The sequence below is a fragment of the Lepidochelys kempii genome, chromosome 6 (assembly GCF_965140265.1).
Source record: "Lepidochelys kempii isolate rLepKem1 chromosome 6, rLepKem1.hap2, whole genome shotgun sequence".
NCBI classification, from domain to species: Eukaryota; Metazoa; Chordata; order Testudines; family Cheloniidae; genus Lepidochelys; species Lepidochelys kempii.
The window spans coordinates 122,018,262-122,040,779 of NC_133261.1; the positions used below are offsets into that span (position 1 = coordinate 122,018,262).

The window sequence follows — 22,518 nt, forward strand, 5'->3', positions numbered from 1 at the left end:
TGAGAATCCCACAACCCCACTCTGCACCCTGCAGATCAGGAGTGGAGGTGGCATTTCTATGGAGTGGAGTGGTACGGGGGGAGACGGTCAGAGGACATGGTCAGATGGGGCGGGAGGAGGGCTGAAGACCTGTGGTGCTGGAGTTGGGGAGAAGATATCTGAGGGCCATGCCTGGAGGGCATTTATGGGCAGGCGGAAGGGTGTGTGTGGCGGTGTGTGGGGGTGTGTATTTGTGTGCACATGCGCGCACTCTGCTAGTAGTGACACCGACTGAAACACAAAGTGCTCTAGGGCAGACGAGCCCATAAACTGCAGGATTTGAGAAAGGCTTCAGTCATCACTGGGTTAGTCCTCTCTTTCTCCGGAGATAGCAGGGTCAGCCACACAGGTCTCAGAATAGAAGAGTGAGGTTATGTCACTTTCAGGGAGTGTGTCTTTTCTGTTTGCAATTGATCACACGTATTGGTGTATGTACTGGCTGTATTTTCTGCTAATCAATCAATCACTAGATACAATAGCATGCCTGCTCACTATCCTCAATCTTTGTAGGAGACCACTTACCACAGCATCCAGCAACAGTGTTTCTGACTTTGAAATGCTCAACTGTTCAAGTTCTTAAACAAAAAAAAAAAAACCACCACTGAGTTTGAGGGAAGGTTTTTTTTGATAAAAATCTAATGCGAGTAGTTGATCTATTGTTTCTATCCTTTGGGGTAGATCTATGGACATATGACACAATGTCAGAAGATCCTTTAATACCGAACCACTCCCCTCTAAAGTAATTCCCTATGGATTATACCAGGGATCTTACCAGTTCTTTAGCTTCCATCAGAAGATCTTCAACGTCGGAGAAGCCAAAGCTGGCTAACGTGATGAACTGGCTGACCACCGACACAAACTTGTCTCCAGGCTGAGAGAGCTGCGATTTCTGGTATTCCAGTTCCTTAAGGAAATAAATTTAATTCTGGTCAGTGTCTGTTTAAAAAGGGACATAGGATTGAGCATATTTAACAAACCCCAAATTTATCCTATCTTAAACCACGCTTTGCAAGTCTCTTTCCCCATGTAGAAGCTATAACACAGGTAAGACTTCAATTACTTTACTAGATGGTCTGACAATAAACCCAAGGAGCTAGGTGTCACAAAGATGTGACACTGACTCTCTGTTCTTGCGAGAAAGCAGGGTGTCGAAATACATGAGAACATAAGAACAGGCATACCGGGTCAGAGCAAAGGTCCATCTGGCCCAATATCCTGTCTTCTGACAGTGGCCAATGCCAAGTGCTTCAGAGGGAATGAACAGAACAAGTAATCATCAAGTGATCCATCCCAATGCCCACTCCCAGCTTCTGGCAAACAGAGACTAGGGACACATCCTCTTTACTCAGAGCAGGTACACTGAGCAGAAGTGATGCATGGCAAAACACACCCAGAGGTGGCAGGCCTCATTCTAAGACTACCTTTCCGGAAAGCTTTGCCAGAGCAATAATTGACTCTTATCTCTTCCTATTCTGCCCAATTCCTTGGGGTGTGACTGCATAAACAGGACAATTTTCTGTTTTATTTCCCCTCTGAAACCAGCTAAACTGTTTGGAATTTGTCTGCCGAAGGAGTGGTACTGGCAGAACCACAGCTTCCCAGATTAGCATTTTGCTGCCGTGAAGCTACAGAAGGGCACACAGTGTTCTCCATAGCTAGTTGGCTGTTTTCTAGTGGTTCCTCTTGAATTTTCACATTAAGGCTGACAACATTCCCCAAGCCTCTGCAGAAATCAAATAAAGCTGAACCAACAGTATCAAACCTACAACCTGGTCTCATTTATGCAGGGCTTTCCCCTAAAAAAAAAAAAAAAAAAAAAAAAAAAAAAAAAAGGCAAAACTGAAGCTTTAACTCCACCACCATCTCTTTACACTATCAAATGCAAGAGTTATCAGAAAAACTATAGAAAGCCTATTACTTTTCTTGCAGTAGTTAGTTCCCCAAACTGCTATTATTTTCACACATATGTTCACACGCAGTCAGTACTGCTCAAGGCGCAGTTGCTATCATCGAAGGGAGCTGGGCACAACAGGATGCTTAGGAATTGCACGGCAAAACGTGCCCTCTCCTCACTTATAGGCTCAATGTACTGTCAGGTCACCAGGTCAGGATTATTTTGGTGCTCACTCTCTGTCTACATCTATACATGGAATTGTAGAGAGCCACCCAACTATCAATAGATCCCCTTCTTCTACGTGCCTGGAGATATCTTTCAGTCCATTTGTTCACCATTTCCTTCCCACGCCTCATGTGAGCTCAAGATCAAGCAAGAGGACCTGCTGTCTGATCCGGGGGCTCCATGACGGGCAGTTTTAGAGTTGCAAGCTGAGTACTCTTCATGGTTTTGGTCAACACAGCAAATAACTAAACTTACTCCAACTCCCTGTGAATCTACTCGGCGTTTGGCTGATTTATAACCAGCATACAGTAACTGCCGTCCCGAAGCAGCCTTGAGAGAACAGGCACACATGCAGGGCAGGAAGGAAAGACAAACTGATCTCCAGGAAGTAAGATAAAAGCAGCTTTGCTAAGGGCTTCCTGTCCTGCCTCCCTAAGGATGGATGCTATGAAGCTTGGAATCAGAGTGGACTATTAAGTGGGTAAATAATACTTACAGTTTCCACAGCCCTCAGTCCGCTCCTCAAGGTGTTTATTTCTTTCTCCAGCTCAGTCATGCTGTTGAAAATTGCAACACTTTAATTTTAAGCCTTTCCCAATGAATTACAGAACTCTGTGCTCAAGTCAACTTTGTTTTCCCCATTTAAAATAATCCCTCACGGTGCTTCCTGTTTTCAGATGAGCAGCTTTCAGGCAGCAAGTTATGTTGATGCACAGTGCCCAAAGAGACTGATGAATGTGAAACTGGTTACGGTTGTTTATTTTGAGTTACTCACACTTAGTTATAAAACAAACAGTCTCAAGTTAAAAAAATCATGGGCCAAATCTTGGCGTAGAACCCATCTGTGGAGACTTGCATATGTTTGGAGGGAGGCAACTTTATCCGCGACTCTCCCGGTAGCCAGGTAGCATGGTGGGGCCACCAAATTCTTCCTCAGGGGCACTGTTTGTCTCCCCCTGCTCCCCGTTCCCTTCCACCTCCCAAATGCCACATATAGCCATTGGGACACAGGGGAATGACATCAGATCAAATGGGGGCTCTGTGAAGTCCCAAAACAGATCAAAATGGCTGAGTGGGAAGGCTCAATAGGCCCAGCAGCCTGACGGCATCTCTAGAAGACCTGTCAGCTGTGGAGAGGTCTTATGGCTTATCGGAGCAAAGATTTTTCCTCCTCTCCCTGAGGGGCTGGGGAAGGAGACAGTAAGTTAGACACTTCCTGCTCCCCAGCTGACAGTCCTTCAATCTTCCAGTCCCAGGAATTTTTAGATGAATACCATAGGGGAACTCTCCTCAGCGTCTTTCCCCTCAGAGTGGCAATAACCACCATCACCCCGGAGTGGAAGGATACAAAGACCCACAGGGTCTGCAGGGAGCTGGTTGTAGGGTTAGGGGATTAACCTCATTTCATAGAATCATAGAATATCAGGGTTGGAAGGGACCTCAGGAGGTCATCTAGTCCAACCCCCTGCTTAAAGCAGGACGAATCCCCAATTAAATCATCCCAGCCAGTGCTTTGTCAAGCCTGACCTTAAAAACTTCTAAGGAAGGAGATTCTACCACCTCCCTAGGTAACTCATTCCAGTGTTTCACCACCCTCCTAGTGAAAAAGTTTTTCCTAATATCCAACCTAAACCTCCCCCACTGCAACTTGAGACCATTACTCCTTGTTCTGCCCTCTTCTACCACTGAGAATAGTCTAGAACCATCCTCTCTGGAACCACCTCTCAGGTAGTTGAAAGCAGCTATCAAATCCCCCCTCATTCTTCTCTTCTGCAGACTAAACAATCCCAGTTCCCTCAGCCTCTCCTCAGAAGTCATGTGTTCCAGACCCCTAATCATTTTTGTTGCCCTTCGCTGGACTCTCTCCAATTTATCCACATCCTTCTTGTAGTGTGGGGCCCAAAACTGGACACTACTCCAGATGAGGCCTCACCAATGTCGAATAGAGAGGGACGATCACGTCCCTTGATCTGCTTTCTATGCCCCTACTTATACATCCCAAAATGCCATTGGCCTTCTTGGCAACAAGGGCACACTGCTGACTCATATCCAGCTTCTCGTCCACTGTCACCCCTAGGTCCTTTTCCACCGAACTGCTGCCTAGCCATTCGGTCCCTAGTCTGTAGCTGTGCATTGGGTTCTTCTGTCCTAAGTGCAGGACCCTGCACTTATCCTTATTGAACCTCATCAGATTTCTTTTGGCCCAATCCTCCAATTTGTCTAGGTCCTTCTGTATCCTATCCCTCCCCTCCAGCGTATCTACCACTCCTCCCAGTTTAGTATCATCCGCAAATTTGCTGAGAGTGCAATCCACACCATCCTCCAGATCATTTATGAAGATATTGAACAAAATCAGCCCCAGGACTGACCCTGGGGGCACTCCACTTGACACCGGCTGCCAACTAGACATGGAGCCATTGATCACTATCCGTTGAGCCCGACAATCTAGCCAACTTTCTACCCACCTTATCGTCCATTCATCCAGCCCATACTTCTTTAACTTGCTGACAAGAATACTGTGGGAGACCGTGTCAAAAGCTTTGCTAAAGTCAAGAAACAATACATCCACTGCTTTCCCTTCATCCACAGAACCAGTAATCTCATCATAGAAGGTGATTAGATTAGTCAGGCATGACCTTCCCTTGGTGAATCCATGCTGACTGTTCCTGATCACTTTCCTCTCATGTAAGTGCTTCAGGATTGATTCTTTGAGGACCTGCTCCATGATTTTTCCAGGGACTGAGGTGAGGCTGACTGGCCTGTAGTTCCCAGGATCCTCCTCCTTCCCTTTTTTAAAGATTGGCACTACATTAGCCTTTTTCCAGTCATCCGGAACTTCCCCCGTTCGCCATGAGTTTTCAAAGATAATGGCCAATGGCTCTGCAATCACAGCCGCCAATTCCTTTAGCACTCTCGGATGCAACTCGTCCGGCCCCATGGACTTGTGCACGTTCAGCTTTTCTAAATAGTCCCTAACCACCTCTTTCTCCACAGAGGGCTGGCCATCTATTCCCCATGTTGTGATGCCCAGCGCAGCAGTCTGGGAGCTGACCTTGTTCGTGAAGACAGAGGCAAAAAAAAGCATTGAGTACATTAGCTTTTTCCACATCCTCTGTCACTAGGTTGCCTCCCTCATTCAGTAAGGGGCCCACACTTCCCTTGGCTTTCTTCTTGTTGCCAACATACCTGAAGAAACTCTTCTTGTTACTCTTGACATCTCTCGCTAGCTGCAGCTCCAGGTGCGATTTGGCCCTCCTGATTTCATTCCTATATGCCCGAGCAATATTTTTATACTCTTCCCTGGTCATATGTCCAACCTTCCACTTCTTGTAAGCTTCTTTTTTATGTTTAAGATCCGCTAGGATTTCACCGTTAAGCCAAGCTGGTCGCCTGCCATATTTACTCTTCTTTCAACACATCGGGATGGTTTGTCCCTGTAACCTCAACAGGGATTCCTTGAAATACAGCCAGCTCTCCTGGACTCCTTTCCCCTTCATGTTAGTCCCCCAGAGGATCCTACCCATCCGTTCCCTGAGGGAGTCGAAGTCTGCTTTCCTGAAGTCCAGGGTCCGTATCCTGCTGCTTACCTTTCTTCCCTGTGTCAGGATCCTGAACTCAACCAACTCATGGTCACTGCCTCCCAGATTCCCATCCACTTTTGCTTCCCCCACTAATTCTTCCCGGTTTGTGAGCAGCACGTCAAGAAAAGCTCCCCCCCTAGTTGGCTCCTCTAGCACTTGCACCAGGAAATTGTCCCCTACGCTTTCCAAAAACTTCCTGGATTGTCTATGCACCGCTGTATTGCTCTCCCAGCAGATATCAAGAAAATTAAAGTCATCCATGAGAACCAGGGCGTGCGATCTAGTAGCTTCTGCGAGCTGCCGGAAGAAAGCCTCATCCACCTCATCCCCCTGGTCCGGTGGTCTATAGCAGACTCCCACCACTACATCACTCTTGTTGCTCACACTTCTAAACTTAATCCAGAGACACTCAGGTTTTTCTGCAGTTTCGTACCGGAGCTCTGAGCAGTCATACTGCTCCCTTACATACAGTGCTACTCCCCCACCTTTAGTGCCCTGCCTGTCCTTCCTGAACAGTTTATAACCATCCATGACAGTACTCCAGTCATGTGAGTTATCCCACCAAGTCTCTGTTATTCCAATCATTTATATAAGGCCTCCCCCACCCCAAACACTACTCTCTGCTCCCATTGTATCTCCACCCATATTCAACACCAGGTCCAAGCATCCTCTTGACCGGTCTACCTGGTGATGGCATTTTGCATGTCACTGGTCTTGGACAGTGAATCTAAACTTTGCATTAAAAGGGCCCTTTGAAACTAAAAAAACACAGGCCATTACGAGGTTTTGTAAATTCTACACATATCCATCTCACCCCAACCCGAGAATTTAGGATTAAACGATCTAACATTGTCCCTTTTAATATGTATCAATATATCCTCAGACACATGCAGTTCAGCCTTAGACATGCCTGCACCTTTGAGTTATTAATACACACTCAAACCCCACAGCAGCAAAGCATACACATTTTGAAACCTCATTCATTTTAGTGTGACTTAAGCATGTGCTTAAGAGCTTTACTGAACCAGGGCCTCAGTCTGGTTATAGAGAAATCCAATCCACTTGCAACTGGTTTAAAAAACAAGTGGGCAGAATTTAGTAAGCAATGGGCCACATTTTCAAAGAATGCAGCAGATGCCACAAGGCTTGCATTATTGGTTTAGACATGCTTGGGTGAACAGCTCCCCGCTTTGCATGCCCTAAAGTCAGGTCACATGCAGAAAAAGGAGTACACATATTTGTGCAGACAATGCCATTGCATTCATATTGAAATATCTGACCTATATCTGCAACCCCATCTTTGTACAAAATTCATTTTAAAATTGCGTCTACATTCATAAACAGAGTATAAAGGCTTCTGCAGTAAGCGTAACAGGACACGGCTGTTCTGAGTGGCTCTAATCTTGTCCCAATTAAGAGATTTACAATTCTTTTCTGTTAAGTCAGGGGTTTAAAACCCTCTACAGTTGACGTGTGCTTTGTCAACAGCCTCTCTCTCTAAATGGTGGATTCCAGACACTGGTCGGGAAGAGAGCTCATCTGAAGAAATGCAAGCAAAGAAGAACGCAGGAATATTATCACACGTACAATATTCTGTTGGTTTAAAGTTGCCACCTTAACTTCTACCTACTTTACTTTGGCTGCTTGAGGGATGTCTCGCAGCTCTTCATGAAGACTGAGGACTTTGGGATATTTCTTCTCAACTATAGTTATGAGATAGTGCAAAAGGGTGATGTTCCTATGATAAAAGAAAGACGACATTACAGACATTAAACTGTCACTAGCCTCAGAAGTTGGGTATTAGCCCCAGTATCCTGGCCAAATTCTTATTTGGGTCATTACATTCTACATGTCTAAACTCTTCCGGGAGTTCCAATTAGTTACAACATTCTTCACTTCCTGTCCCGATGGCTGGGTAGCATTGGGCACACCGTCAAACAACAACTGCATTCCACCCCAGAGGTGGCTGATGCTCTCCACTCAGGCCTGGTGTAGAAGGTGGCTGCTTGCCTGTTAGGCAACGTTAGATGCAGGGGACATGGTACCTCGGTGCTTTAGGAACTGCATCCATTTCCTATGAAGTTCCAGGTATGGACTTTGGTTTATAATTTCTTACAGGGCTTGTATCTGGCTATCATGGAGGCTGCCTCTCTCCCCACAGGAGCAGAGGTCAACTGGGGAGCTCAGGCCAGGAGCCCCTACAATCAGACACCTAGGGGCTGGTGATCAAGGATTCTCAGTGGAGGGCACTAGACTCTAGAACAGGGGTTCTCGAACTGGGGATCGTGACCCTCAGGGGATCGTGAGCTGTCAGCTCCAGGCCCAAATTAAATTACCCCTCCATTTTTAATGTATAAGGGGCTCACACTCAGAGGCTTACTGTGTGAAAGGGGTCACCAGTACCAAAAGTTTGAAAACCGCTGCTCTACAACGTCATTCCCCCCTGGTCCAACACAATTCAAGTCTGTTGACAGCTAGGTCACAGGGCAAGGGCCCATGGATTCTCTCAAGCACCTGCTGAAAAGGGTGGCTGGAGGGAGACAGTCCAGAGAAGTGTCCTCCCCTCTCCGTTTTGGCAAAGAGGAAATGGCATGTTTTATTACATTTTGTAGGGTGCCAGCATTAGACACAGACTGCCCCTGGGCCCATTTTGTACCGGTGCCTCCAGCCTGGCTGCTTCTCACCGCACCCTGCACCATCTGAGAGCTGCCCCAGCATGGCTGCAGCCCCTTCGAGGGAGCCCCTGCACTTTGCAGCAGCTCTCATTCACCATGAGGTGACTGGAGCTGGGAGCCAGTCTGGCCAACCCCCGACTCCAGGACAGGCTGGGGTGGGGTGTGAGAGAGAGAAGCTGGGGCTTCCCAACCATCCCTCTCCCCACAGAACCAGCAGGATACCTGGGTGCCCCACCAACACAGCTCTGGCCTGGCTGCATGGCCCAGCACTGGAGGGATGCTCAGGGCAGCAAAATTCCTTGTGTTGGTCCAAGTGGGGGATGCGCCCTGCGATGTATTCAGGCGCATTTTATAAATTGATCTATAACTCTACAGAAAGGGACCAAAAGTCACCCCTGGGCTGCAGCACAAATACTCCATTCAAAGCAGACCCAGTGATCAACCACCCCAATCTTCGGACCGAACAGTACAATGAGGTGTGCATGAAACCTAAATGGTCCTGCCTTTGCAGGATCCGCTAATGTTCCTTCCCAGAGCCTGCTAGAGACACAGAGGTAACCTACTCATGGTAACTGGTGGGAATCATTTCAATGGCATTTCCTCAACCCCCTGATGTTATATGGTCGGTGTCTGTCCAAGGGATTTCTTAGGTGCCTAACACTGTGATGTCTAAGGTATCCTTGAGCATGCCCAGAAACGCAATTGTGATGCTCGCAGACCAGGTGCCAGCTCATGCCAAGGCCTCACTGAACACTGACAAATGCATAGCTGAAAACCAGTCTGTCTCACCTGTGTGTTACTATTGTTAAAACAGATAGTAGTGTTATAAGAGTGTGTTTATACTTGATGAAACGTTTGTAGGATGCTGCATGTATTGATCTCACAGACAACATCTGTATCCCCCGGTATAAAGTTATATTGAGTGTTTGCATTGTAAACCTCTGTAACTGTGTAACTCGAACAGGGAAGATGTATGAACTAGTATAAAATACTGGCTTCCTACTGAAGGTATTAGGTCTTGCTTACAAGAGGCCCACTGAAACCAAATGAGACATTGTGAAACACTGACTGATCCCCCCACACCTATGAAGAAGGGAGTAATTATGGATCCTCTGAGCTATTCAAAATCCATAAATGCTTTCACCAGTGTGACAGGATGAGCCACTCACTTGTCAATGCTGGACTTCGTGTCTGCAATCTTGTTTAGGCTGATGATTTTGAACCCAAAGGCATTGCCTCTCTGGCCTTTATTCATGTAGTTTCCAAAGGCTAGAACCACCTCCAACAACTGCTTCAGGCTGTTACTCTGAAGCACCTCCTTTGAGCCAGTGCGGATTGCTAAAAGGGGGGAAAAAAAGTTTTTGCTGCAGTTAGGTTCTTGCAATACATAATACACAGACTAGTTTGATGGTTACTTTAAATACCAAGCCACCACAACAAAAGCTATCTGGAACTGCAGACCAAATGTTGCAGATTACCACTGTGATGCTGGCAGACCAGGTGTCAGCTAATGCCAAGGCCCCTCGCCTCACTGAGCACTGACAAATGCATGCCGGCTCACCTGTGTGTTAGCATTGTTAAGAGACATGTGAAGTTGATAATGTGTTAGTGTTTGGACTTTATGAAACCATTGTGAGTTGCTCACTTGTAATACCTGTATCCCATGTCATAAGGTAATATTTAAGTGTTTGCTTTGTAACTATAGAAGTGTTGGCTCTGAAATTGGAAACCCCACAGTCAGGAGAGAAGCATTTCCAAGTGTGACATACACCTCTACCCCGATATAATGCGGTCCTCAGGAGCCAAAAAAATCTTACCGCGTTATATGTGAAACAGTGTTATACTGAACTTGCTTTGGCCCCCATGCTCCTTGTCCCCTGACTGCCCCCTCCAGAGACCCCCGTCCCTAATCACCCCCAGGACCCCACCTTCTACCCAACCCCCCTGCTCTCTGTCCCGACTGCCCCGACCCCCTGACAGGTACTCACCGGCAGCGGTGGGAAGCGGAGCAACGTTACCCCAGCCCGCTCCACTCCGCCAGCTCCCAGCTGCGGTGCTCTGCTTCCCGCTGCCAGTGACGTTGGGGAAAAAAAGACACCCCCCCACACTCACCTGCGGCGGGAAGCGGAGCGCCACGGCTGGGAACTGGCAGAGTAGAGCAGGCTGGGGCTGGGCTGCTCCACTTCTGCCACTGCCAGTGAGTGCGGTGGGTGAGGAGGAGGAGAGGAATCCCTTCCCCCAAGGCCCTCCCCCGAGAGACACAGCTCGGGCCAGGGCAAGGGAAGCGGAGCGGGCTGCTCCCGGCCCCCCCCCCGCTAATCACCTGGGCCACTCTGGGCCTGCGGAGCCCCCAAAAGTTCCCCCCCACAGCTCCTGCCTCCAAGACCCTGGCTGTGGGGGAGGCCTGCTTTACTGCGTTGTAAGCGAACCCGTGTAATATCGGGTCGCGTTATATCAGGGAAGAGGCGTACTAGTTTAACACAAGAGGTGTCATCTCCTGCCGACCCGAAGAAGGCCTAGAGACACCAGACAAGCCATTGTGGAACATCAGTGGATAAAAGACTTTGTTGATCACTCCCCCCATACCCAGGAAGAGGGGATGTGCATGAACCCTCACCCCATCGAAAGTAAATCCATGACCAAAGGATCTTTAACACTGTGCTGTTTGGAATTTGAGAGGGAAACTTTTCTAAGCAAAAGCAAGGGACCCCCAAACTGCTTAGCTTGGCTTAGCCCTAATTGCCATACGGAGCTTGCACATTACAGCAGTTTCTATTACCTTTGAAACCTAAGCCTGTAACTCATCTATGCATGTATATTACCTGCTTTAACCTCGTAAATAACGCATTTCTTTTTCCCAGTTAATAGGCTACAAGTGTTGTCTTTGGTGAGAGATCTAAGGTACATTGACCTGAGGTAAGTGACTGGTCCTTTGGGACTGGGAGTAACCAGAGCATTGCTGTGATTTTTGGTGTAAGGGACCATCTATCACAAAGGCAGGCTTGCCTAACTGTCAAAATAGGTCCCGAGTGTCCAAGGGGACTGTCTGTAGCTCCATGTTAAGGCTGTTACAATGCTTGAGGAGTTCATGCTCGATACTTGGCTGGTGAAATCTAAGTACAGATCACACAACCAGTTTGGTATTTGAGCCCTGACTTGTAATAGGCTGCCCTGAGGTTGGCACTCACATTCATGAGCCACTCCAACCAGCTTGACAACTACCTATTGGGGTTGATGAATTCAAGCTATTCTAAATAATTTCTCAAAACATTTGAAAGTATTAATAATCACCTCTTCCTTAAAGCAATCCTGTTGATACCAATACATCCAAAATCTGACCTCTCCCTCTTCATATATATTTGCTACCTCTACATAGCTTGGGTTGATTTAGTTTTGAGATAAAAACCTCAGTGCTCTGCCTCCAACCCCCATTTAAAAAACAAACTGAAAGGGCAACGCTACAACAACAAATCAATACACTAGTGCATCAGGAGGGAAACTATTGCTGTTTAGAAACAGATTTCCGTTTCTGGATTCCAGGGCCTTGTTAGACACAAACATATTTGGTTTTATTGTGAAGAATACGTTGAGTGAGTCTGGGCTTTATGAGTGATGTGAAAATTGGGGAATACTTCACATACTAGCAAAAGCTGTCTAGCAAACCAATAAAAACAAACAACAAAATCCCCATTTACTTACATTCAATCTTGGGCTTAATTTCTGCAACTCTCTCTGCAAACTTCTTTTTGAAGTAAAGGGACTGCAGCCTTTGCTGATAGTGATTTATCCTGTCAGAGTAAAAGATGCACACATTGAAATTCATTTGCTACCAACGGGACTCAGCCACTCCACTATTCACAGCTGCAGACAGGAAGGGCCAATTTTACCTTGAGAACACCTTTCTCTTTGAACTGTAGCGGGACAGAAAAGATGATGCCTTAAACTGCCATCTCTTAGGCCCCAATCCAGGTAAATGCATGCTGAAGTCCATCCCCCTTCAGGGCATTATATCACCACTTGCTTAACTTTAGATACAGACTTCAGTCCCATTGAATTCAATGTGCCTTAAGCATGGTCCTGCTTTGAGCAGGGGGTTGAACTAGATGACCTCCTGAGGTCTCTTCCAACCCTAATCTTCTATGATTCTATGTGCTCATGAGCTGTCCTGAACAGAGATGCTCTCCTGAACAGAGTGCTCAATACTTTTGAAATGGGCCATAGCAGCACAGACAGACAGACAACACAGCTACCAGCTATGTAGAACCTGGAGTCTTCAGTACCAAAAAAGCTGCCCTCTACAGTTGGCCAAGTTCCTCTGAAGCATTAAAGATATGTCACTGCTGGAGGCAAGGCTTTGGAATCTGTTGGCTTGAAGATCTTTGCCAGCATGGCAAACCTTATGTTCATAGGTCCTGAAAATGCAGCACCGTTTGCAAGGTTATTTTTTTCCCCTGGGTAATGCAAACTACGGTTTATGGTAAAAATTTCTAGACAGAGGGCCAGATCTTCAGCTGGTTTAAATCCATGAGAGTTCTACTGTTTTATACCAGCTGAGAATCTGGGCCACAGCACTGAGAAAGGAAAAATTGCTCCTGTCTTGCATAATTTGGACAGTGCTTTCTACTCTTAACCACACTCTCTGCAGAGAGTTCTAGCTTTAAGCATTCCGCATTGGGAGATGAAGGTTGCAGATGGAAGTTCCTAATTTATCCCCAGGGCAGCAAGGCAACAGGCTCACACAAGTATATGTGAGCTGCAAAATAAATAAAAATATCCAAGTGGATTTTCAAGCCAGGCCTCGTTAGACTCCAGCTGCATTACACAAGATTATCTAGCTCCATTAGCCAAATATTTTATAGAAGCACTGTGACTAATCTGCTCAGCTGCCATTCCAATAGGTCTAGTGTGTAACCTGCTGACATTCTGCAGCTGGTAGATGCAAGCATACCTGCTCATTTCAAAGAGGAACCTGTCAGCCTTGGCCATGCGATCCAATTCATGTTTGTGCTCCTCCAGGAGGTCAATATCGCCTTTCTCAGGAACAAATTTCAGGAGCTAAAAGGAAAAACAATTTAGACATGAGACCTACACTTGTTTTTATGCAGTCCCTTTCTTATAAGGAGCTTTGGCTTTATTAACAAATGAATAGAAAATGAAACATTGCTGTGTCTACTTCCACACCAACACCTCCCCCAGGTCCAGAATGCAACAGAGAGCGAGAACCACCCCAAACTATTCAAGAGCCCACAATAGGATGTGGATGACTCAGGTTCATGTCTTGATTCTGCCTGATCTAGAGCAGGGATTCCTGGGTCTCCCACTTTCCAGGTGAGTGTCATCACCACCAAGCTATTCAGGGGTGTGTCTCTCATGCTTTTTCCATGAAAAGTTTCAAAAGGTCTTAGCCCCATGATAACAAACCTCAAAACTTTTCAGAAAATGGAATTCTTGTTTTCTAACCAGCCCTGGTTGCCATCAGGGTGTTTTTACTTGCAAATTATATTCCAGCTAATTAATCCTCCTAACTCTGCTCTGGAGGTAGAAGTATTATCTCTGCTTTACAGACAGTGGATAGCTCTTGTTTATTTCCCTGAGATGACCAAGGTCTCACAGCAATTGAATGTCAAAGCTGGGATTAGAACTCAGGTATTTTAGTTCAGGCATTGAGCTGGCTAGAATGTAGATCAGTGCCTCTTTGGTACTGCCGGGAAAGCGGCCCTCAGTCTGCTGTCAATGCACCACCAGCATCACTGCCTGGTTGCTTGACTGAAATCAGCTGTTGGATAAGGAACAGCTGATTGAAGCTGAACTGGAGTGAGAGGGAGGCGATGCTGGTGGGCAGAGGAAAGCACGTGGGGGAGCTTGCAGCCATGGTGTCATCTCCTCTGCTTAAAGTGACACACCTACAACTGGTCAAAGCAGCCTGCAGCTTGCGGCGGCCCTTGACCCCTCACTGATGCTAAGCTCTCCTATTCCAGCATCGCCAAGTGACTTGTTACCATCTCTCACCGGCTAGGGGACCCTGTGCCAGGCTGGTGGATGACATGCCTTCCCAAATGGACACCAGCAGTGCAGCCATCTGAGCATGAAACAGTCAGCCCTCAGGAAATTCCAACGAGAATAAACCAACACAGAGCAGCTCTCAATTACACCCAGCTGCCTGCAGCCCCTAGGGACTGGACAGGAGGACTAAACGTGCGCCCCCTTTTGTCTGGGAAGGCAGGGAACTGCCATCTGGGGATATCCCCATAGCAGGTGGTTCCTCAGCTGGCTGACTATGCCAATGCTGCTGTGCAAAGGGGTTCACAGCAAGACCAAGACTCTTGACTTGCCATTTGAATTCTGCATGTTTGGCTAAAGCAATGGCCCTTACTTTTTAAACGGATAAATAAACCCATAATTTCACATTTCTGCCTGGAGTGAATTGATCTGGCAGAGCTAGAGTCCCCCAGAGACAACATTGCTCAAGCAATGAGGCACTCCGGGGTGCGGAGCTGCCCTCCCACACGGACAGCTTAGCCCTAGGTGTGGTGATGTTAGTCAAAAAGCATCACCGCACTCAGGCGCCTACTGCTTTTATAAAATGGCTCTTTAAATAAAATCATGCCAAGGAGGGGCATCTGCCCCGCCTCCATTAGGACATAACAAGCCTTTCCTTTTGATTCACTTCTAATTCCTACCTCCACTGCACCCCATGTACTGTGTGTCACTGATCTGAATGAAAGCACTTACTCCAAGGAGCTGGAGCCTTGTGTCTGGTTTCTTTGTGAAGGGCCAAACGCCCTGTAGGAGTTCAATCAATAAAGAAATCAGGATTGTGACAACATTGCCTGATCGCATTCATGGGCTGGGAGTCCCAGTGACTAATCAGATTCGTATGGAAGTAACATGGCGTGCACAGAAGTCACAATGAATCTACACTTGCCAGTTCTAGCTTGAACAGAATGTCATCTTCATGCTCTGCATACCAATGTGAGCCCTAGCTCAGGGAACCTGCAAAACAGCACTGCAAGGAAAGGACCTGGGGCCACACTCACTGCTGCACTGCTCCAGCTATGCACAAACAGAACTCCATCGGTTTTAAAAGGAGTGAGAGCCTAAAACTGGAATAGCACTGGTGCAGGAGACTCCTCATCTGATGTACTTCCAGAAATTGGGATTTTGTCTAGCAACAGCAAACCATTGATTGGACTGAGCAGTCCCCTATGATGTCAAATGCATTGCTGGAATCTGAGCACAAGGCTCTGTGGTTATGAAAACATGATCAGTAAATACTGTTTAGGTCACATTTTCTGAGTGGCACATCCTCTGCTTTGGAGAGCGAAGGTGTTGTAAAGGCTCTGGGGACAAGCTCATTTCTGTGTCGCAAATCCCAGCTACTCCTTCGGAGTCATTTTAAGCCCACCATTCAATAATCTGTCACAAGTCTTTGCCTTATTTTGAAAGGCATCCAATACTAACAACCAGGCGCAACAATTAGCATGACAGTAAGCGTCTGTCACTCACCTGCTCTAACATGTCTTTCGGCAAGTCCTCTTGTTCATCCATTGTTAAAATTGCATGTTTGATTTCATCATTTGATAATTTCAGCCTGGGAAATGACAAACGGATGTTCAGAAGACTGTCATTCACACATGAAATGCAGCCTAGTATTTGCGTTATCAACATTGGTTCTTCATGATGCTGTTTTGCCTGGACAATTTAGGCAAGACTCATCCAGTAACCCAAGCACACCCCTCGACAATACGGCAAATCCTTTCCGCAGATCTGAACTTCCCTCAGGGCCTTACATAAGAATCAGAGATCAGCTCCAGGGATGCCAGCAGGACCCTTTTCTGTTTGACTCACTGCTGTGGAATTCCTCATATTACAAGGTCAGGGGGAGGGCAATGCAAGCTGGAAGGAAAGGTTAGTTTCATCCCATTATATAATTTAACACCTGAATAACAAGACGGCTCTTCTACTCCATGCCATGAATGACACAGAAGGAGAGTGGAGGGGAATAATATCTTCCTCCCTTTGACTTATTATCTGGTTGTTTTTCAGCAGACACTTATTATTTGGCCAGTTAGCATGTTAAAAATTGGCAATTATACAAGTGTTTATAGTTAAAATCCTTCCTTTCCGTCCATTCCACACCCCGGGCCTGGGTCAATCACTCCATTGTATGTACTGCACCTTGGAGGCAATGACGCGGCTCGGTCAAGGGCTCATTCGGTTACAAGACCAGATCATTTGGAAGCCTACGGAAAGCTGCAGAAGATCGATCTTCACAACCGAAGAGGAGACCTGGTGATATTTACCTTTCCTCCTGCTGCAAAGTGGCCTGGGAATGTTCTCTGAAAGTGTGTGCGTTCTTGTCAGACACCCTTTTTTAAAACACCGCTACACAGTCTGTTATATCCATAACACGGCAATTCATTTCTTTTTTATGGAGCCAAATGTTAAGGTCCTGATGTGACAGCCGCCATCTTGGCTGACACACTGGGGATTGACTTCCAGAGCCAACAGCATGAGCTGCTATAGTTTGAGCTAGAGTCAATACTTCCTAGATGGGGCTGTAATATGCTCATATCCTCTGTGGATCGGGTACAGACACGGGCCTGCAACTCACCAGTTGGTTACGCTGACTCAGGCAATTTCCCAATTGACTTTAACGGGACTTTGACTAAGTCAGGATTGCTGGATTTGGCTCATTATTATTATTTTCACGTGATTATTGGACAAACTGTGTGTGTGTAAATTAGCAAACTTTTGCTGCCCCTTGACATCTTTTTGAGGTTTAATTTACTTTTTCCACTTCCTCTGACACCAGAGGACCTCAGGTTGGAGTCTATTAAAACAAGAAACTACCTCAAAAAACAACAGCTGAAATTTTCAGCCGTAACCAGTCATTCTGGGTGTCTCAATTTTTGGGTGCCCAACATGAGACACCCAACCGCTTGATTTCCAGAGAACGGGGGCTCAGTGCTTTTTGAAAATCAACCCCTTTCCTGTGTCTCAGGCTGGAAGCCAAAAAATGGAGGCACCCAAAATTACTAGGGCTTGTCTACATGGAGAGTTCATGCATGGACTCTACCGTACTAGTTTACTGCACATTGAGCCTCCATGCAGACCCTGCTACAGCACTGCTGTTTCCAAACAGCTGTACGTCAGAGCTCACTATGGACCGTTTAATGCACAGCAGCATGGTCCACATGGCCAGTTAGTGCAAAGCAAGCTAGTGTGCTGTGGATTCACAGCCTAACTCTCCACATAGGCAAGCCATTAATTCCTTCTGAAAAGGTAGGCAAATGCAGAACAACAAGTAAAAAAATCATTTGCTATACTCCCTATTGATTTGGCACCAAACACCACAGAATCTAGGCACTTTGGATGACATCCTGGCCCCACTTCAGTCAACGGATTGGTGGGGGGGGGGATGTGGGGAAGGGGAACAAAACAAAACAAAACAAAAACAACAACAACCACCACCACCACCCTACACCACATTCAGCTCCTCCTCCTTGGTTTCACCAGCCAGAGATTAGGGCTAAATGCATCTGCAGACTTCCCTTCCCAGCTTGCTGGGAGGGCTTTGCTTGCTTCTCTTCCTATTTTGCATTATGGTGGATGGAATAATTTAGATGCAAACGGAAAATACGCCCCTCTGTAGAGTTAATGAAAGGGTGTTCATTCCAGGGAGTGAGCATGGCATTTGCATATTATTGGAACACCGGGGCTGTTTTATTTTCAGCACTGTGTCTATTTGTGTGCTCTTAGCACCCTCCAAGGCTTTGTCTGGATTCCACCTCATTTAGCCTTGGTTTGAACAGCACAGCCTCTGTTTCCCTTTAAATGCATGCCTACAAGAGAGAGCGTTATAGGGTGAACTCGCACAAGGAAAAAAAACAACAGAACTTTCACATGTTGCAGTATCAGGAGCTGGTAGGGATGGTTAAAGTCAGCATTGTAATTCCCTGGATTTCACACACACCAATCTACTGAAAAGTTCACTTTCTTGCATTGATTGTCTATGCATTCTCTCTGCCTGAAAGCCATTTCCCACTCCTGCCCTTGGTAAAATTTGAGCACAATCCGTTCAGCTGTTTATTTACAAGTTATGAGAGAGTGACCACACACACTTTTCCAATTGTAAAATTATTCTAACCATCATCCCTATGGGCTTAAACAGGATTTGAGTGGTGCATGGGCATCATGCTAGCCCCCTGTGCGCAGAGTGAATTACACCCTGAGTGAATAAATACCACATTCAGCTGCACATGAAATCAGCTCCTAACCAAAGCATGGCAGTGGTTTAGCCACACAACAGTTACAGGAAATAATTTAGCAAACAATCATTTTGGTATTCCTGTGCAAAAATAACTACAATGTATTTTCAGAAATAGAATTTGCTCATTTGGGGGAAAATTGTCTGAATTCTTAGGATTCAAAAAGCATTGTTAAAAGCAGAGAACTACATCTATATACACAAAAAAGAGTCTTTAAAAAGTGCAAACAACAAGTTAACATTTGAAAACAGCCAATTGTGCTTAATTAACCGGATCTATTAATGTGAAGTATTATTTGTTGCGATTGTATATGGCATTGTTGAGACCATTACTGGAAACATTGTCCAATTCTGGTATTCGTGCTTCAAAAAGGATATTGCAATATTGGACAGATTTCAAAAAAGAGCCACAAGAATGATTCAAGGCCTATATAGACAACGAGGAGTCCGATGGTACCTTAAAGGCAAACAGATTCATTTGGGCATAAGCTTTCGTGGGTAAAAAAAACCCTTCTTTAGAGGCATATGTATAGTAAATAAAAACCACGAATTTGCACAACTGTGGCTCTTTTGGGTAACATTGATCACTAATTTGGCTTCTGAACCACTGAAGTCTGAGTATCACTGCTTTAAAGAGACTTAAGTTCCATCTATTTAGCTTAACAAAAAGAAGGTCAAGAGGGGACCTGATAGTGGTTTAATAGTACCCACACTGGGAGAAGATTTCTGATAATAGAGAGAGTTCTAATTTAGCAAACAAAGACATAACGAGATCTGATTGCTGGAAGTTGAAGATACAGACATTCAAATAGGAAGGCACATCTTGATTTAAACAGTAAGAGCAATGGCCCATTGGAATAATCTATCACGGGATGTGATGGATTCTCCATTACTTTGAATCTTTAAGATTTCAAGACTGGGGGTGAAGAGTCAGAAAAAAAAAAGTCCCGAAAGTATTTGCTCAAAGTTCACTTTAAGCTCAGTTTTATTCTACTCTATTCAGTTCTCCTTTACTTTCGACACCAATGCCTACAATACAAGGGCATCACAAGAGAGCTCATCCAAAAATGAGGAGGAAAAATGGTGCCTGACCTGTGGGAAGGCATGGGCACTGCTGTAAAATGGACATGGGGTGGGTGTGTGTGTGTGTCAAACCTGCAGCAACAGGTAGCTGTATGCTGGGTGTATCCTCCCTGTCTCGGACAGACATCTAGCAGGGGGGAAGGATGGCCTAGGGGGAAGGGTTCTGGCTGGGACTCAGGAAATCTGTCTTTGAAATGGGAATTGGAGCCAATTCTTCTATGTGATCTTGGGCAAGTCACCTGGGCCTCAGTTCCCCACCTGCTAAATGGGCATAGCACGGCCCTGTCATCACAGGGCTGCAGTGAGGACAGACACACCAACGCCTGCGGGATGCTCGGATGCTACTGCGGTAGGGGCCAAGACTGAGATAATCAGACCTGCAGGGTCCATCGGGTTTGTTTATTTAGGATTACACACTTCAGTCACACTTGTGTAGCTTGCCGCGCCAATGAAATCTCACTGCATCACCTCAAACAGTTGGACAAGGCTTATGCTGCTTGTGGTCTGCAAACAGTTCAAAGGCTGAAACAGGCATGAAATCATTGGTTTCATATGACAAAACTATAGAATGGTTTTCTCTGGTGGACACAGAAATGCAACCGCTCCCTTACTTTGATCAGTCCCAATGGGGTTGTTGAACTTGTCCTCTCCTGAAGCTTAACTTGAGGGCCACCACATTAGCTTCACTCCTGCCAGGGAGCAGCCCTGTCCCTCTGGCTTTTAGATGGTTAAGCAGCCCCCAGGCAGACTAGCGTCACATCAAAAAGCTTTGCACCCTCCCCCAGAAACGAACGCATTAGCTCCACTGAACGGCCACATTCTACCAGATGACAGAATCAGAACGCAGGGAACTGCAGTGGTCTTCGGGGTGGTATTCTGGGTGGTTTCATGTTCTAACACATCCAACCCCTCTGACTTGGCCAGTTACTGGGTCAGTCTGGCCTGTACCAAGATCACCGAAGACTGAATTCAAACTAAAAGCATGGCCTGAAAAGTGGCAATGCCACCTGCCCTCACCCTCCTCCAGTGATCCCTATTCTGGATCTGTGAGGTACCACCTCTAGGGAGAAGCACACAGCTCAGTCTCCTTACCCAGCTAGCCTCTGGTTTTCCTGTGCAGACTACTAACAAGGGTCATGATTAGTGCCAGGTGTAACAGTACATTTTCTAGGTGACTACATAAAGCTAGTTTTATACCCATGCATGGGAGCTAGGGCACAGACCGCTAACTGATGCCATGTAGGTCACTGTTCAGCCAATAGGCAATAATTACATTTCCATCACAAACATCCTGGGCCCTATCTGAACTGGAGTCCTACTACAGACTTTTCATAAAGCCTGCTCGTTATATGCCGAGTTTAAAAACTTTTCCCAGAAGTGACCCAAAATGAATGCCCAGAATTGCAACGCTTCTTAGAACTAGAGTGTTCCTTAATATCTTTAGAGAGAAATCACCCGGTGCTGGAATTAAACAACTTCTCAGACAATTTGATGGGAAAGAGGCCAGTGAAAGCTACAAGCCTATCACTGCTGGCAGCAGCTGTCGAACGCAAACCGTCTGAGAGGAACTGGGTCACAGTATTTGCTGTCACGGGGATTTAAACCCCGCAACTTAGAGATGCAAAGTGACAGTTCACAAGCTTGACCAATGCAGGGTATTTGGGGCGGCTTTGGAGAGGCAAATGGAGAACCTAATAAGTGTGAAAGGAAAAAACAAATTCCACATTGAAAGAGGCGCGGCCTCTTGAAAAGCCACATTGAATTAAGAAACATGCTCAACACAGGCTCGCAGAAGAGAGAAACAAAACCAGCCATTCACCTACACGAGACTTAGAAATAGAGACACTAACGTATTCATTTGCATCTTACAAAACACACTACATGCCTCCTGCACTAGAAAAACCTGACCAGAGCAGAAGCTGTGATGTGGTGGTTTGTTGAAAGAGGCCCAAAATGCATTGACATCAGCATGCTTTGAGTATACTAAAAAAAGAAATGTCAAAAATATTTCCATGTTACATTACTAGTTTGAGGAAAACCTAGTGATCTCACTAAGCAGCAATTTCTCCCAAAACAAGAAAAGCAAACAGCAAGAAAGAGAGATAAAGTATCTAGCCAGCCGTAATCTTTCCACGCTGCAAACCAGACAATGCTGTTTAGCTTACCAACGTCTAGGCTAAATGAAGAGCTGACTGTGCAGTCTTTTCACATGCAAAACTCCAATAAAAACGTCTACTGGTGTTCCACAGATACAGAAACAGGACAGCATTCACTGTGAGACAACTAAGTAACTCTCTTTAGGTTCACACAATACACCATAGAACAAAGTACATAAATTTGTCCTCACAATACCTAGGAGGCAGGGCAATGCTATTATCCCCATTTTACAAATAGGGAACTAAGGCACACAGAGGCTAAGTGACTTGCCCAAGATCACCCAAGAAGTCTGTGGCAGAGCAAAGAGTTGAACCTAGAGCTCCAAAGTCTCAGGCTAGTGCACTAAATACTGCAGCATCCTATGCAATGCCTTCCCCGCAAGGCCATCCTTCTTAACGAGGCCCTCCTTCTTCTAATCCATTTTGTGTTAAGAGTAAGCAGTCTGCAAGCTTTAAGGGGCAGGGACCTGATTTCTCACCAGCTTGTAAAGAGTTGTGTAGCTTTATGGCACTGCACAAATAACTTAACATGGGCCTTGATCCTGCAAACACTTGGGCCCAGATCCTCAAAGGTACTGAGGCGCCTATCTTGCAT

General features: G+C 46.0%; 1 protein-coding gene across 3 annotated transcripts in view; it reads right to left on the reverse strand.

Moving 5' to 3' along the window:
- DAAM1 (dishevelled associated activator of morphogenesis 1) overlaps window positions 1-22,518 on the reverse strand; it is a 185,588-nt gene that overhangs the window by 8,804 nt on the left and 154,266 nt on the right. For all 3 annotated transcript variants that reach the window (XM_073349967.1, XM_073349968.1, XM_073349966.1), the window contains 7 exons: window positions 15,921-16,005; window positions 13,363-13,469; window positions 12,114-12,202; window positions 9,584-9,752; window positions 7,370-7,477; window positions 2,655-2,715; window positions 812-943 (listed from right to left, as the gene is read on the reverse strand). In XM_073349967.1, the coding sequence (XP_073206068.1) occupies window positions 812-943; window positions 2,655-2,715; window positions 7,370-7,477; window positions 9,584-9,752; window positions 12,114-12,202; window positions 13,363-13,469; window positions 15,921-16,005 (751 nt within the window). The remainder of the gene's footprint in view (window positions 1-811; window positions 944-2,654; window positions 2,716-7,369; window positions 7,478-9,583; window positions 9,753-12,113; window positions 12,203-13,362; window positions 13,470-15,920; window positions 16,006-22,518) is intronic.